At 44.2% G+C, this 14,053-nt stretch overlaps 1 protein-coding gene across 2 annotated transcripts in view; it reads right to left on the bottom strand.

Moving 5' to 3' along the window:
- The window catches only part of HMCN1 (hemicentin 1), a 293,317-nt gene that overhangs the window by 206,396 nt on the left and 72,868 nt on the right, over positions 1–14,053 (bottom strand). For both annotated transcript variants that reach the window (XM_029080708.1, XM_029080710.1), the window contains exons 5-6: positions 3,652–3,823; positions 526–632 (exon numbers count right to left, since the gene is read on the bottom strand). In XM_029080708.1, coding sequence (XP_028936541.1) covers positions 526–632; positions 3,652–3,823 — 279 coding nt within the window. The remainder of the gene's footprint in view (positions 1–525; positions 633–3,651; positions 3,824–14,053) is intronic.

Here is a 14,053-nt window from a genome sequence, read left to right as displayed (position 1 = left end):
CCTAACAATGGTGTTATTACATGAACCTATAATGGAAAGCCCACGCTCAAGTTTAGGAAATGGATTATTGCCCTCCCTCCCCGCCAAAACACTCCGCAAACAAGCTGAAGAAACAAGGGTATCACAGCATTGCAGAGAATTCTTTGAAATTCTTTGTGTTGAAAATCTGAAAAAAATACCAGTATAAAAAGTGGCTCTTCAGGTTTTTGATTAATAACTCTGTGCACTATGACTCTGGGGTGGCAAAATGATTCAGATGATAAACAGTACAATTCACCTTTGGCTTTAGAACTCTGGTGGGTGCTTTCCCCTGCTATATTTTACTCTGTCATCAGAAACTGCCACCATTCCAAATTCAGGCAATAAAAAATGTCTTTCACAAACACCCAGTGTGGATGTATTTTTTAAACGATCTCTGTGTTTGTCGGAGACTTGGATTATAAATGGTCCATTACATACACTTTATAAAACATATCGTCATAGAAATAAAGTAATAATAATATATACTTTGTGGAATAACAGTACCTTAATTGTCCACATTCCCGGCTCTGGTTCTTTAACATTCACTACCTTGGCAGAGTTATGGATATTTAATAGCTCATTCAAGCCAAATCCTTTTTTTATCAACTTCCCTGAAAGACAGCAAGAAATGTAACCAGCACAATATTTCTCTCAGCTACGTATACTGGCTAATTTATTACCACATAAATTAAAGATCAAGCTCAGATTTCAAGTTACAACTGCAAATTCTCTGCCAAGGCACTGTGTACACTGGCTTGAAGATTCACTGTCTTCGGGTTCTGGGGAGAAATGAAAGACCCTCTGTCAAATTTCCTGCAACATAAATTTATTAATGTATTTGGTAGTCACAGTCTCCTCAACAGAAGTCAAAGAACACTGTCTCTCACCCTGCACTAGACCCTCTAGCCCGCAAGCTCTTTTTGGGCAGAGAATGAGACTGTTATAATGTTATACTGTACTCTCCCAAGTGTTTAGTACAGTCCTCTGCACACCGTTAAGTACTCAGTAAATACGATAGACCGACTGACGCTTGGGCACCACTTGTTCACCACTGACCTCCGCTCTGGTAACAATAAACCAGCACTTCCTTCGTGCTTCCTCTTGGACCGTGCGGCAGCGGGACACCGTTTCAGATGCCTGATATAGTTCAAAATTTAATATTTTTGCTAGTGTCCCAAGCCAACATTGAATCATATTTTCAAAAATATGAATGAGTTTTTTCTTCCTTGAGCTTACAACGACATAGAACACACTAACCTATAAATATGTACAAGCACTCTTCCTGCACGTCCCCATGCTATTGAAAACTGTGTACTGTCTCTGTTATTATCATTATAGCATTTGCTAAGCGCTTACTATGTCTCAAGCACTGTTCTAAGCGCTGAGGTAGATTGAGAAGCAAGGTAATCAGGTTGGATGCAGTCCCTGTGTCAAGGGCACCTTACATTCTAAGCAGTCTAATCCCCATTTTACAGATGAGGTAACAGAGGCACAGAAAAGTGAAGTGACTTGTCCAAGGTCACACAGCGGATGAGTGGCGGAGTCAGGATTAGAACGCAGGTCCTTTGACTCCCAGGCCCGTGCTCTTTCCACAAGACCGTACTGCTTACATTATTTCAGTGGGAAATATGGGGCTAGGAAGACCATGGTTCGAAAACAATTGAAATAATACCGGCTTCTATCATGCCGGGCTAAATTCAAGGATGTTGTGGAAAACAAAAAAAGCTTTCTTCAAACTTTTGTATTATCAGGCACTTTCTCTGATACTCTATTTGTAGGTCATAAGCACTACCCAGGTGAGCAACTGAAGCAATTTAAAGCTGAACAGCTGCAAACTGGTTCCCTGGAAAGTGGACCTGTGTTTTCATAGTCTTCCATCGCTGCTCTCCTACTCAGTCTGCATACTTTGCTCCCCTAATGCCAACCTACTGTACCTCCATCTCCTCTATCTCGCCGCTGACCTCTCGCCCGCATCCTGCCTCTGAGCTGGAACGCCCTCCTTCTTCACATCTGAGAGACGACAATCCCCACCTTTAAAGCCTTACTGAAGGCACGACTCCTCCAAGAAGCCCTGCCTGCCTAAGCCCTCCTTTCCTCTGCTCCCATTCCCTTCTGCGCTGCCCTTACACTTGGATTTGCTCCCTATATTCACCCTTCCCTCAGCCCTACAGCACTTATACGTCAGAAAGAGCCCGGGCCTGGGAGACTGAAGGTTACGGGTTCTAATCCCGGCTCCACCACTCGTCTGCTGCGTGACCTTGGGTAAGTCACTTTACATCTCTGGGGCTTAGTACCCTCATCTGTAACATGGGGATTGAGACTGTGAGCCCCACGTGGGACGGGAACCGTGTCCAACCCAATTTGCTTGCAACCACCCCGGCACAGAGTAAGCGCTTAACAAATGCTATAATTTAATTTTACGTCCATATCCGTAATTCATTTCTCTCTCTTAACGGCTGTCTTTCCCTTCTAGACTGTAAGTTCGCTGTGGACAGGGAACGTTTCTACCAAGTCATATGGTACTCTCCCAAGTACTTAGTACAGCCCTCTGCACACAGTAAGTGTTCAGTAAATATAACTGATTGACTGAAGCTCGGCAGAAAAAGGGAAAGGGCAACTGGAGGAGATGGGCAGGTGGAAGACAGTGGGAGCCAGCGGGCAGCCAACGGAGTCGGAGCAGTGAGAGCCGGGGCCTAGACGCTGTCCCAGGAACAGGGCACCAAGGGAGATATGGAGCCTGCCTGGCAGAAAGGGACCCTGTCTCCTTTCATCCGGCTGCACCCTGGGGACCCAACAGTCCCGGCGTCCGTGGGGGCCCGCAGCTGCCTACCCCAGTCCTGGATACGAGGGGACGCTCGGGCAGGAACTGGGGGCCGAGGGTCTCGGCTCTGCACCCCGCAAGCCCCGAGCGGTCCTCCTCCTCGGGATGAGCCCGGGGCCAGAGTCGGGGGCAGAACAGAGCTGTGGTGGGGAGGGCGAACGAGTGCAGCATCTACTACCTGCCAACCAAAGGCTCCCGGAGCCCAGACACACAGGATACAGGGCCTCGGAGACAGCGGGCAGTCAGGAGTACTGAGGAGGGAGGGGGAAAGCTTGGACACTGCCCCTGCTTATCACCAAGTGGCATTTCCTGTCTCTTGTGGAAGCTTTCTGGGAGTGGGGGTATCTGTCGCCTGCCCTCGCCATAGACCACAGCTCAAGCACCACTGAGGCATCAGTGGAGGAGCCAGGAATCTGGTTCTCGCTGCCCTGTCGGGGGTGTCGATCCAGCTCCCCACTACTGTCCCCCACTCCCCGGGCTTGGCCCCTACCCTATCCACTCAAAGCCCAGCAGGCAGCAAGGTGCCACCCAGGACTGGAGGCTGCTTCCCGCCCACTGGAGGGGTGAGGGGGCGGGAGGAGTGAGGTGTAACCGTGGCACGCGGTGCCCCGCGGGACAGCACCGAGTCGTATGACGGGCACGGTCAACTGGACTCTAGTTTCGGGGCCGGTCCCTGCTCGGGTGTCCTTGCCACGGTCAAATCCAGTGAGGGCCAACTGGGCAAATGAACCGTTTTGGGAAAGACCTTATACTTTTCACTCGCTGGACTCTCTGGTGGGAGATGAGAAGTTGTATGAAATGTCGCTCACCTAAAGGATCCCAGATTTCGATCTGGGGAGAAGGGCCACTCAGCGACACTGTCACTTCTTTCAGGCTGGGATCGAAAGGGATCTGCCAAGTATTAACGGCCCGGTCCAAATGATCCGTGGAGAGGAGATGTACTTTGGAGGCTTGCACTGCTTCTTCCACCCATTTTAAGACCTATAAAGAGAGAGGCGGGAACGTTACCAAAGAGCAACAACCATTTCCAAGCCACGGTTGTGCTGCAGATTGCCCGGGGTGATCTCAGAATCTTGATCGCTGGTGGCGAAATCATTTCAGGAAGCCCATTCCGCTGGCTCACAGCAGACAGATGGCAGGTTCTGCTGAAAGAAATTTGGATTCAAAACACATGCTCAGGAATCCGAGGTGCTCCCTGGGGCAATAAATCCAAAATCTGATCTGGAATGTTCAGAACAAAACAGCAAGAATTGCAGGCGGCCCAGCCTTTCTTAAGCAAAATGATCAGGGTCTAAAAAGAAAGACGATATCCTCAAAAATTTGGCATCTTCTTTTCTATAAGCTCTTTCCTTCCTGGATTCTGCTTGAGAGAGAAATGGATTTTTAGAAGCCTACAGGTTCAGTTGCAGTTGAATGGCAAGTGATGGTCTTATTACAGAAGGATGAGTTCCTGTGGATAATTTACAAATAATACAGTAAATGGAATCGGTCAATTAATTAATAGCATTTGTTGAGTGTCACCTGCGTACGCAGAGCACTCTACGACGTACTTGAAAGAGTACAAGACAAGTAGTGGGAAGCAGTGTGGCCCAGTGGAAAAAGCACAGGTCCGGGAGTCAGAGAACCTGGGTTCTAAACCTGGCTCTGCCACTTACCCGCTGTGTGGCCTTGGGCAATCACCTAACTTTTCTTTGTCTCAGTTCCCTCCTCTGCAAAATGGGGAGTCAATATCTCCTGCTCTCCCTCCTACTTAGACTGTTTCCCCATGAGGGGACCTGATTACCTTGTATCTACCCCAGGGCTTAGTTCCACGTTGGGCACTTAGTAAGCTCTTAAATACAATCTATTATTATTATCCCTACCCTCAAAGGTTACAATCTAGTGGGGGAGTACAGGTCTCTGCACACAATAGCCCCTCAATAACTAGGACTGATTGACTGATTACACACATGTGCACCATTGTATTAAACACAATAAAGAACACAAGGAGATTAATTCAGACATAGTCACTGGCCTATATGAAACTCAGTTAAAACCAGGATGGATTAACACAGGAGGAAAAAAAGCAAGTGGATAATATTAAATGAAATCAGTAACAGCGGCAGTGAAGGGCAATATTTCATTCTGTGGACTCTCACCACTCCAAATTCGACTATTTTAAACAGAAACAACCATCCCAAAATTAAGTGAGCATTGTGAGCTCCTCAAAGAACAGGGTTGTCATTTAATTCCCACCTGTAGGCATTTTCCCAGTGTTCTGCACACAGTAGGTGCTTAAAACTACTATTACTATAACGTTCCACCGAGAGGCTACTGCTCTAAGAGGATATATTTGTAGTTGAATTTTTGTAGGAAAGGCTTTTTTGTTCTTCCTTCTTTGGGAAATGTTAAAAATGAGGATCTGCTGTATTTTCTTGGGCCATTTCTCAATCATACGTGTACATGTGCCATTGATAATGGACAAATACAAAACTATGAGGAGCTACTTCTAACAACAAATGGCTTCTGAACTTTAACAGCAGGGAAAGTAGTCTTATTAGTTCTTCCTCAATCTGAAGACTATAGAGTCCCATATACATAAGTTTGTGATGGACAAAATTGTGTTAAGTAGTGGTGATTGCTGCGCTCTTGAGGCATCTTCCATACATAATCCAGCAGTGCCGAATACACTTGCCCTTCAAAATATAGACGAGTCAACCTCACTGAATACAAAAAGCCCAATTTTTCCATTTTTAAAGCCCTCAAACCACTTGGAATTCTACACAAACTTTAATGTAGCAAAAAATGAGACAGGCATGTGCTATTGGTTTTTGAAAACTGGATTACGAGGAATCCAACTCCACTGTTGGAATTCGGAATTTTCTTTTGGACTTAATGGGTGCATATGACTTCAGAGTTCAGCCTAATATTTTCAAACTAATATTTTCCCCTTAAATCTGACATGTTGCAATAATCAGGGTGTTGACTTTTTGTGCTCTGTAGGTGAAATGTCCTCGTAACAATCTGCTGAACTCTGAGAAACGGTCAGGATCGGTTTGAGACTTGACAAACGGGAACTATAATGAAAGCCTCAGAGAATGATATTCCCTGATATGAAGGGGGCGGTGGGGGGAGAAGGAGAGGGAACATGGAAAAATTTGGCAACTAGACCGAACATTTGTTTTAATAGCAGGAAGCATATAATAGCTGTAAATGATTCCTTCTAAATTGAAGAGGGAAAAGAAATGATTAGAAGAACTACCTCGGGGAGCTGTGTGGGATCGGCCAGAAACAATGAAATCACCAATTCAACACTGAAATAAGAGAAGAGATTGAGTGGGTGCCAATGAGGGGCTGGTGGAAATGGATGAGAAGTTCTTCCCAACTGAAGGCAAATCTCAGGAGGGCCATCAGTGCCATCAGGAGGCGATGGTCTAATTTGCTGAGTCTCACATACATTTTCATTCCTCAGTTCCAGAGGGACTGGCCCTACCATCATCATCACACACCTGATTTTTGTTGGCTGTTTCACCTAGTCTAAAATGCCATCAAGACACCCTGTGAAAATGCGGGATCGCTTGGCCTGATTAACTTTTCCTGAGATGAAACGGATTACACCAAGCAGAATACAAGTAGCTTTGGATCATTCCTTCTTACAGTTCCCAATTCATCGACATTTACAAGGCTCCCACAAAAGGATTACTGTGCAGGGATAATATCACTTGTTGAAATAGACATTGTGCAGACATCTGTCCAGAGTCCAAAATCTTTTTTGATCCTACTTATAAGAAAAATAAAATTTGAAAACAGGCACAACCATTGTATTAGAAAAATTCAAAATATTATTAGCAAACTAGCACAAGGATAAAGCAGATCATTTATAATGATCAGGTCTCCATTCAGGTGAAACACAGGTCGAAAATAGAACCTTTGTTACTGACGCTTTCTGACGAATGATTTAAAAGTTAGAAGCAGCGTGGCCTCGTGGAAAAAGCACGGGCCTGGGACTAGGAGGGTCTGGTTTCTAATTCCGGCTCTACCACGTATCTCCCGTGTGACCTTGGGCAATGACACCTTTTGGATGGCTTGGTTAGGTCTGCCATATTATTTCCTCTTTGTGCAGAAAGAGTGCAATAAAGTGTTCAGCAGTATGGATTAATTCAGCAGTCGCCATTACTAATTTGTAAACTGAGTAATTAATGACCACTAATATGTTTTTCATTTATCTTTAACAACTCCAAGGCAAGAAGACTTTTCCTGTTTTTGTTTTTTTTTTAAAAAAAAAAAAAGGATGAGAACCAGTTAAAGACAAACTATCAACTTGGCTGTTTGAAAGAAAGCCACGGGCAAACCACTGAAATGCTAGTTTAATTCCCTGTGTGGTTCCTTGGCAGATTGTTTTCAGCTCTTGCTCTCTGTGAAAAAGGGATGAACCATACAATTGTGTACCAAATATGACAAGAGGCAGATTTGGGTCACTTCCAAAGCGATCCATCGGTTTTAAACATGGAGGAATGTTAGCACCCCGAATCTTGACATTCATACAGCTGTCACATACTGAGCCCAGTGGTCTCTGCCTTGGCAAGGAAAAGGCACTTTTCTGGTTAATCTGGCAGGACTCTTCCCTTCAAACCCCAAGTTTGAATTCTATTCCAAATTTGGGTAATGGATAGCAGGTGACACTCAGGAAATCCAGCCACCAAATGAAGGACAGGACTCCACATGCCAGATGAGTTCCCTCCTATGCCCAGGTTTCAAGCCCAATGCTTCCTCTTATGCTTCAGTTCGTCTTAATGAGCTGTGATGAAAACATTTTCTGAGCACCTTTGACATGGTACACCTTTTGTAATGAACAACAGCTGGATAAATGAAAGGGTACTTCAGAAATTTTTGAAGATTGAGGTCATTCCCCCGAGCTGTTCTAGAGATTCACAGAATATGTAGTCAATTAATCTACTTTCTAAATCTCGAGTGTCTTAGCTCGTACTTTAGTGTGGGGCTGACGATGGGCCTGGATCTTACAGGAATGTAAGCAACATTAAAAAACTATGATGTTGTGACCTTTTCCCCAGTAGTCTACCATTGAGTTCTTTTTCCACATCGCTTTTCATAGTTATCCACCTAAAATCAATTCTTTCGGGGAAAGAAGTTACTAGGCATACAATAACTTCAGTTTGATAAAAGCCAAGAGGGAAAACTGATATTCAAACATATTTATACGTTTGACACATTGGCATTTGATACGTATCAACTGTATTTACTGGGTGCTTACTGTGGGCAGAGCACTGTACTAGGCGCTTGGGAGAATACAATACAATAATATAATAGACACACTGCCTGCCCACAACCAGCTTACAGTCTGGGGGGGGGGGGGACACAGACATTAATATGAATAAATAAATTACAGATACGTATATAAGTGCCGTGGGGCTGAGGGTGGTGAATAAAGGGAGTACATCAAGGTGACACAGAAGAGAATGGGAAAAGAGGAAATGAGGGCTTAGTCATGGTAGGCCTCTTGAAGGAGATGTGCCTTCTCTAAAGCCTTGCAGGTAAGGCGTGTAACCGTCTGTCAGATATGAAAGGGTGGGCGTTCCAGGCCAAGGACAGAATGTGGTCGAAAGGTCAGCAAGGAGATAGAGGAGATGGAGGTACAGTGAGTAGGTTGGCATTTGAGAAGCAGTGTGGCTCAATGGAAAGAGCACGTGTTTGGGAATCCGAGGTCATGGGTTCTAGTGGCTCTAGACTGTGAGCCCCTTGTGGGTGGGGACTGTCTCTCTTTATTGTTGTATTGTACTTTCCAAGCACTTAATACAGTGCCCTACACACAATAAGCACTCAGTAAATACAACTGAATGAATGAATGACTGAGAAAAGGGGTGGCGATGAAGGGAGCTGAGAGGTCAAGGAGGAGGATTAGGATGGAGTAGGAGCCACTGTTCTTCCCAATATGCACAATTTCCCCTCTCTGAATGGTAATTGGTAAAGCGCATGAAAGAAATGTAAATCATTCGATGGATGAGCAAGAACCCAACAGTTGGCTATATAAAATAAGAGCCGTTACTATAAAGCAATGCCACAACCGCATCAAAGGTCAGAAACGGACCACCACCACACCTCATATGCTCCAGAAAAGATAGATGAATCTCAATAAGGAAAAATAAATTGATATAAATTTGAAAAATCCGCTACGAGAGCAAATGTCACAGCAAATGGCTGTGAGAAAAGGAGAGAAAAGTCGGGACAGGATGCGCCTGTAAGAATCCTGCATCTCTTCAAAGATTAAATTAGACACAAATCTAATGTGTATTATTATATGTACCAAGGTAGAAAATGGCAGTATGTCTTCATTTAAAGTCCTTCTCCAGAGACTATAAAGTGCTTCTGACTTTAAAAATTCCCCAAATTAACATCTGTTAGCAGCTGTACATTCATGGTCAAATTGTCATGGCCGATGAGATGTGAAAATTAAAATAAGTGGATCGGAATGGATTGTGGACGGCAGAGAGAAGACCAGTGAATACAGATCATAAGCACATAGGACGTTAATAAGGAACCAGAAAGGGACTGTCAATCAGAAGTTAGAGAATCAATCACCCACTTGATTTTTTTTAATGTCTGACTCTCCCTCTAAACTGTAAATTCCTTCTGAGCAGGGATCATGTCTACCAACTCTATTGTATCGTATTCTCCCAAGAGCTTAGTACAGTGCTCTGCACCCAGTAAGCACCCAATAAATACCACTGATTGCATCATGCAACGCTTTTATATTACTGTAATCAATCAATAATATTGAGAGCTTACTGTGTTCAAGAGCACTGTACTAAGCATTCAGAGAGTACAATATAACAGAATTGTTGACATGTCCCCTACCAACAACGAGCTTACAGTCTAGAGGAGTCTCCCGAACAATTCTTTCCCTTAATTTTCCACCTACAGTTTGCTTTGATTTTATGACAAATCCTGGATCCCGAGATAGGAGAGTGGCTCACATGTACCCGAGCCAAAAGAAATGAAAGCCAAAGGTGTGGATGGATGGGAATGAATGAATGAGGGACTAGCTGAAAATTCCCCCCAATCCAGGGGACCACGACTGATTGCAAAGCAGCCCCGTCTCTGCGGGTCTGGATAGCATGGTGAAATTCTGCAAAGTGCCCAGATGCCATTTGTGAGCCAAACGTTACCCGAGGGAACTGGTGGGATTTCAAGAGCCTCAAGGATACGCTGTCAGGCTGCCCAGAAAATCCACTTGTCAGATGGTGCGTGTTGTAACCTCTCAAAGGGGCCGATTCAGCACTGGGCCCACTTGCCTTCATCTTCTCCTGCTCCTTTCCTCGCTGCCTTTGTTCTCCGCACATAGCCTTTCCACGGTTCCCTCTCCTACTCTTATTTCCTGTGATTCTCATCTCCAGCTTGGATTCTCATCCAGAAAGATACACGGAGAGGGTTCAGCGCTCACGTATTTTCATTCAAAGAGATTCCCTTCAGATTCACTGTTCAAGTTCAGCATTACGCTCTGCCCACTGTGACCCACTCTCAGCTCTTTATTCTCCCAACTACTTCGGAAGCACCAGCTCTTTCCCTGCTTATCCAACATTCTCAGTTTCCCCCGTAGAGTCAATGGTAATTAAGTCCTTCACGTGGACAGAGAACAGTTGCCAGTCCTACCCGGGTCCCGGTTCAATTACTGTAACACTTCATTAGCTACGGAAACAAAATCACTGGCAGCTGGGCAGCAAAGGGAGATACGGTAGAAGGGAGGAATGTGAGGTGTCGGAGGGGGCAAATGGAAGGAAAAGAAAGCAACGGGCTGGAAAAAGAAAACCGCAACACCAAGCAGCAAGCCTGTTGATCAGTGACAAGTCCAGAAAGTTGGAGAACTTGTTGAAAAATGGTCAGAAAGATTGAAAAATTCTGTTGCACTTGAACGCATCATAGACACTCTAGTGTAATATATTTACCATGTCTATTTCCCACATTTCACTCTACTGAATTTGCCTAAGGTGAACACAGCAGGTGGCTCAGCAAATACGACTGACTGACTGAGTGAATAGTGGTCTGGATGGGCAATTGGTTTTGAGCCAGTAACGGGATTGGTCACGGTCTTAAATAAGGGAGGAAGCAGAGGATGGTTGCTGTAATACCTCAAAGGCATAACAAAGCACCCCTGGGAGCTAAGAAGGACAGCCTCCCCCTTCTGATCTCAAGCCAGAAGTTGGTTTATATCTGCTTAAAAAAAAAAAACAAAAAACAAAACCCATTCCCTGAGTTGCCTCCAATACACCATCTGAATATGCTTCTCTCTCGCCTATACAGAAGATGTCTTAAGGAGAGGCAGAGCAGGAGTGACTACTACAGTCTCAGTAGGATCATTAGGGGCAAACTCTATTGGTTCTGACTCAGAAAACCCTTCTGCAAGAGCTGTGGGTATGTCAAGCAGCAGCCTTGGTGGGTTGGAGGGGTTAAGAGGGTAAAGAAGAAATCAGTGCAACCTGTGGAAATTTCTGGAGCCAGACTTCCTCAAGTCAGCTTTTCTCTTATTACAGCAATTAGAAAGTGAAGTTCCAAAACCCCGCAAGAAACCAAACCATCTTGGCTATAATATGAGAAAGAAAGAAATTAGCAGGAAAAACAACTGCTGTGCTCCACCTAGCATTCATAATGGTAGTAACATGATAATTTAGGATTATTGAGAGATTGTATCTAATACTTTAAACAAATTAAATATATGCATTTAGGACCAACAGAAAGATTGAGCAGTTTTAGATTGTTAGAGTTGTAATCCACAGCTTTCAAGCAATGGGACCACTCCCCAAATATAACTCTGTATCTCTATGTGTAGTTGAAGAACCAAAGCAGCGGCTGTGGTTTAAAGTCACATATAATCTCGGGAAAAATTATTGCTCACAGGTGCGGTACGGAAAAGCGAAACAGCAATCTAGGTATTAGGACACAAACTTTGTGGAATTATTTGAACATTTCCCACTGATGCTAACCTTAGGAGCCAACTTTTTATTTTCAACTTTGAGAACACACTTACTGGGCCTAGGCTTAGACGGGACAGGAATGACAGAGTGAAACATCACACCATCAATCCATCAGTGGTATTTACTGAGTGCTTACTGTGTGCAGAGCACTGTACTGGGCGCTTGGGAGAGCACAATATAACAGAGTTGGTAGAGACGTTTCCTGCCTACAATGTCTTGCAGGCTAGAGATCATGTCTCACAAGAGAGAGAGGAAATAGAGTAAGCAGTATCCCTTGAGGAAACAGAAATTCCTGATCGTTGCTTTATGGCAGTTCCATCAGCTCTCTCCCTCACTCCACCCCCGGCATTAAAATCAACTGTTTGTTGTACAGTATCACAGCACATGCCCAGGGAGGGCCCGGATGATTTTAGAAGGCCTGGATTACCATTAGGTTCAATTCGTAGTGTTCACCGGCGTCCCCTTTTTCTTACAGTCTCTAATCTGGAGAAGTCTTTTGGACCCAGCAGCCAAGTAAGAGTGGAAACAGAAATAGGAAATCCACTAGTCATCTAGTCAGCACTGAGAGGATCCTGGGAGCCCAGACTAGGAGGATATGTAGTTTACCACAAACTTAGGGTGCTCATTTATTGGGCTTTAAAAATTACATCCAGTGCACAAGCTGCCCCATCGCTGCCCGAGCTCCCACCCCCATATCTTCTAGAAAACATTTAAACATCTAAACTTATTATCCCATCTCAAATAAAAAGGATGAGTCCTCTTTGCAGAGAAAGAAACTGGGGCACAAGCAGATAAAGTCCACGGAGTAATTTTGTGGCAACGCTGGAAGTGGGAAATACGCGAACTTCCAATTCTCAGTCCATTTTTGGACATCGCCAACAACTCTCAGCATCCTGGACGGCGTCCGACAAACATTGGAAGCTCAGAGTTCACTAAAAGCCGACACACTCACCCATGGATCTTTATTTTTTCAATGACTCATTTTACCTTGACTTAGTGTTAAGTGCCAGCCACGATTCGGTCTTACATGCATCTCATCTGCTGCCTTGCCAGCAGAGGCAGGTAGCGCAATTCTCCCAAACCTTTACGGAACCCTGGCCAACAGTCAGAGACTTCAATGAACTGAATTACTGTAATAACCCAGTTAGAGGAAAAATCGAGGTATTCCTCCCAGAAACAACACAGAATGGGTACGGCAACCTGATAAAATACATACACACACGGTGGCCAGTGACAACACTCCCACTCCCAACCGACCCTAAGATGTCCAAAGCATCACATATGTTGCACCGACATACAGTTTGACATGATGACTTCACATGACCATATTTTTTTGGAGGTTCATTCCACTGGGTCTGTAGCTCAAAGCATTTTTACAGTACTCTAACCCTTTCGGTTTGCCCTGGAGCTTTTTCTTTCCCTTTCCCCGTCCTTGTGAAATCAGCTCCAAGTTCTGAGTTAGGGAACTCAGTGGTAAGAGCCACAGTGTAGGGAGGTTCAGCACCAAAATTAAAACAAACAAAAAGGCATAAAAGCATCCAGTACTCTATCAGGTCTCAGTAAACTCAAACTGGACGGTCTGGACCAGACTTTCGGCCACCCTACATACAGAGTTTACTGAATATTTTCAAAAGGATAGCTGAGTCCCCAGTTCATTTTAAAAATAACTATTTGTACTGCTCATTTGCAAATTAACTGAGCTCATTAACTATGGTCTCCCTCTACATCTACAAGACAAAAACTTCCAGGGTGAAATAATAGTTCATTGGCATTTGAAATAATAGTTCATTGGCATTTCTTTTTTTGTACTTCACATCTGACAAAGCCGGTTAAAAAGCCAAACTGTCCCAGTTCTCTTATTTGTTTATTAGCTTTCCAAACTATAATCAACGATTTCTGAAACCCCCTCTTCTCTCTCTCTCACTCAAGAAGTTTACAATTGAATGGTAATATGACTTTGAAGTTCATTTTCCCTTTGAGACCCTCAACGAAAAAAAAAATACATTTGCAGCTTTTGTACTGCAGCCAAACCTTGGTTCCAGATGCTATAGGGAGAGCTGAGGTAACTCACGCCATCTCCAAAGATTTTGCTTTTATAACCCCTTTGCAAGTCGGGTCATTCAAGGAATGCATAAAGAAACCTGGAAAATATATGGAGCGTGGACTCTGTTTCCATTTATTTATCCTAGGCCATAAGAAAATTTCTCAGATACAATTTCTCTTCCTTTAACTATTAACCATTTGA

Source organism: Ornithorhynchus anatinus, chromosome 16 (genome assembly GCF_004115215.2).
Source record: "Ornithorhynchus anatinus isolate Pmale09 chromosome 16, mOrnAna1.pri.v4, whole genome shotgun sequence".
Classification (NCBI taxonomy): Eukaryota; Metazoa; Chordata; class Mammalia; order Monotremata; family Ornithorhynchidae; genus Ornithorhynchus; species Ornithorhynchus anatinus.
This window is presented reverse-complemented; position numbering and strand designations above follow the sequence as displayed.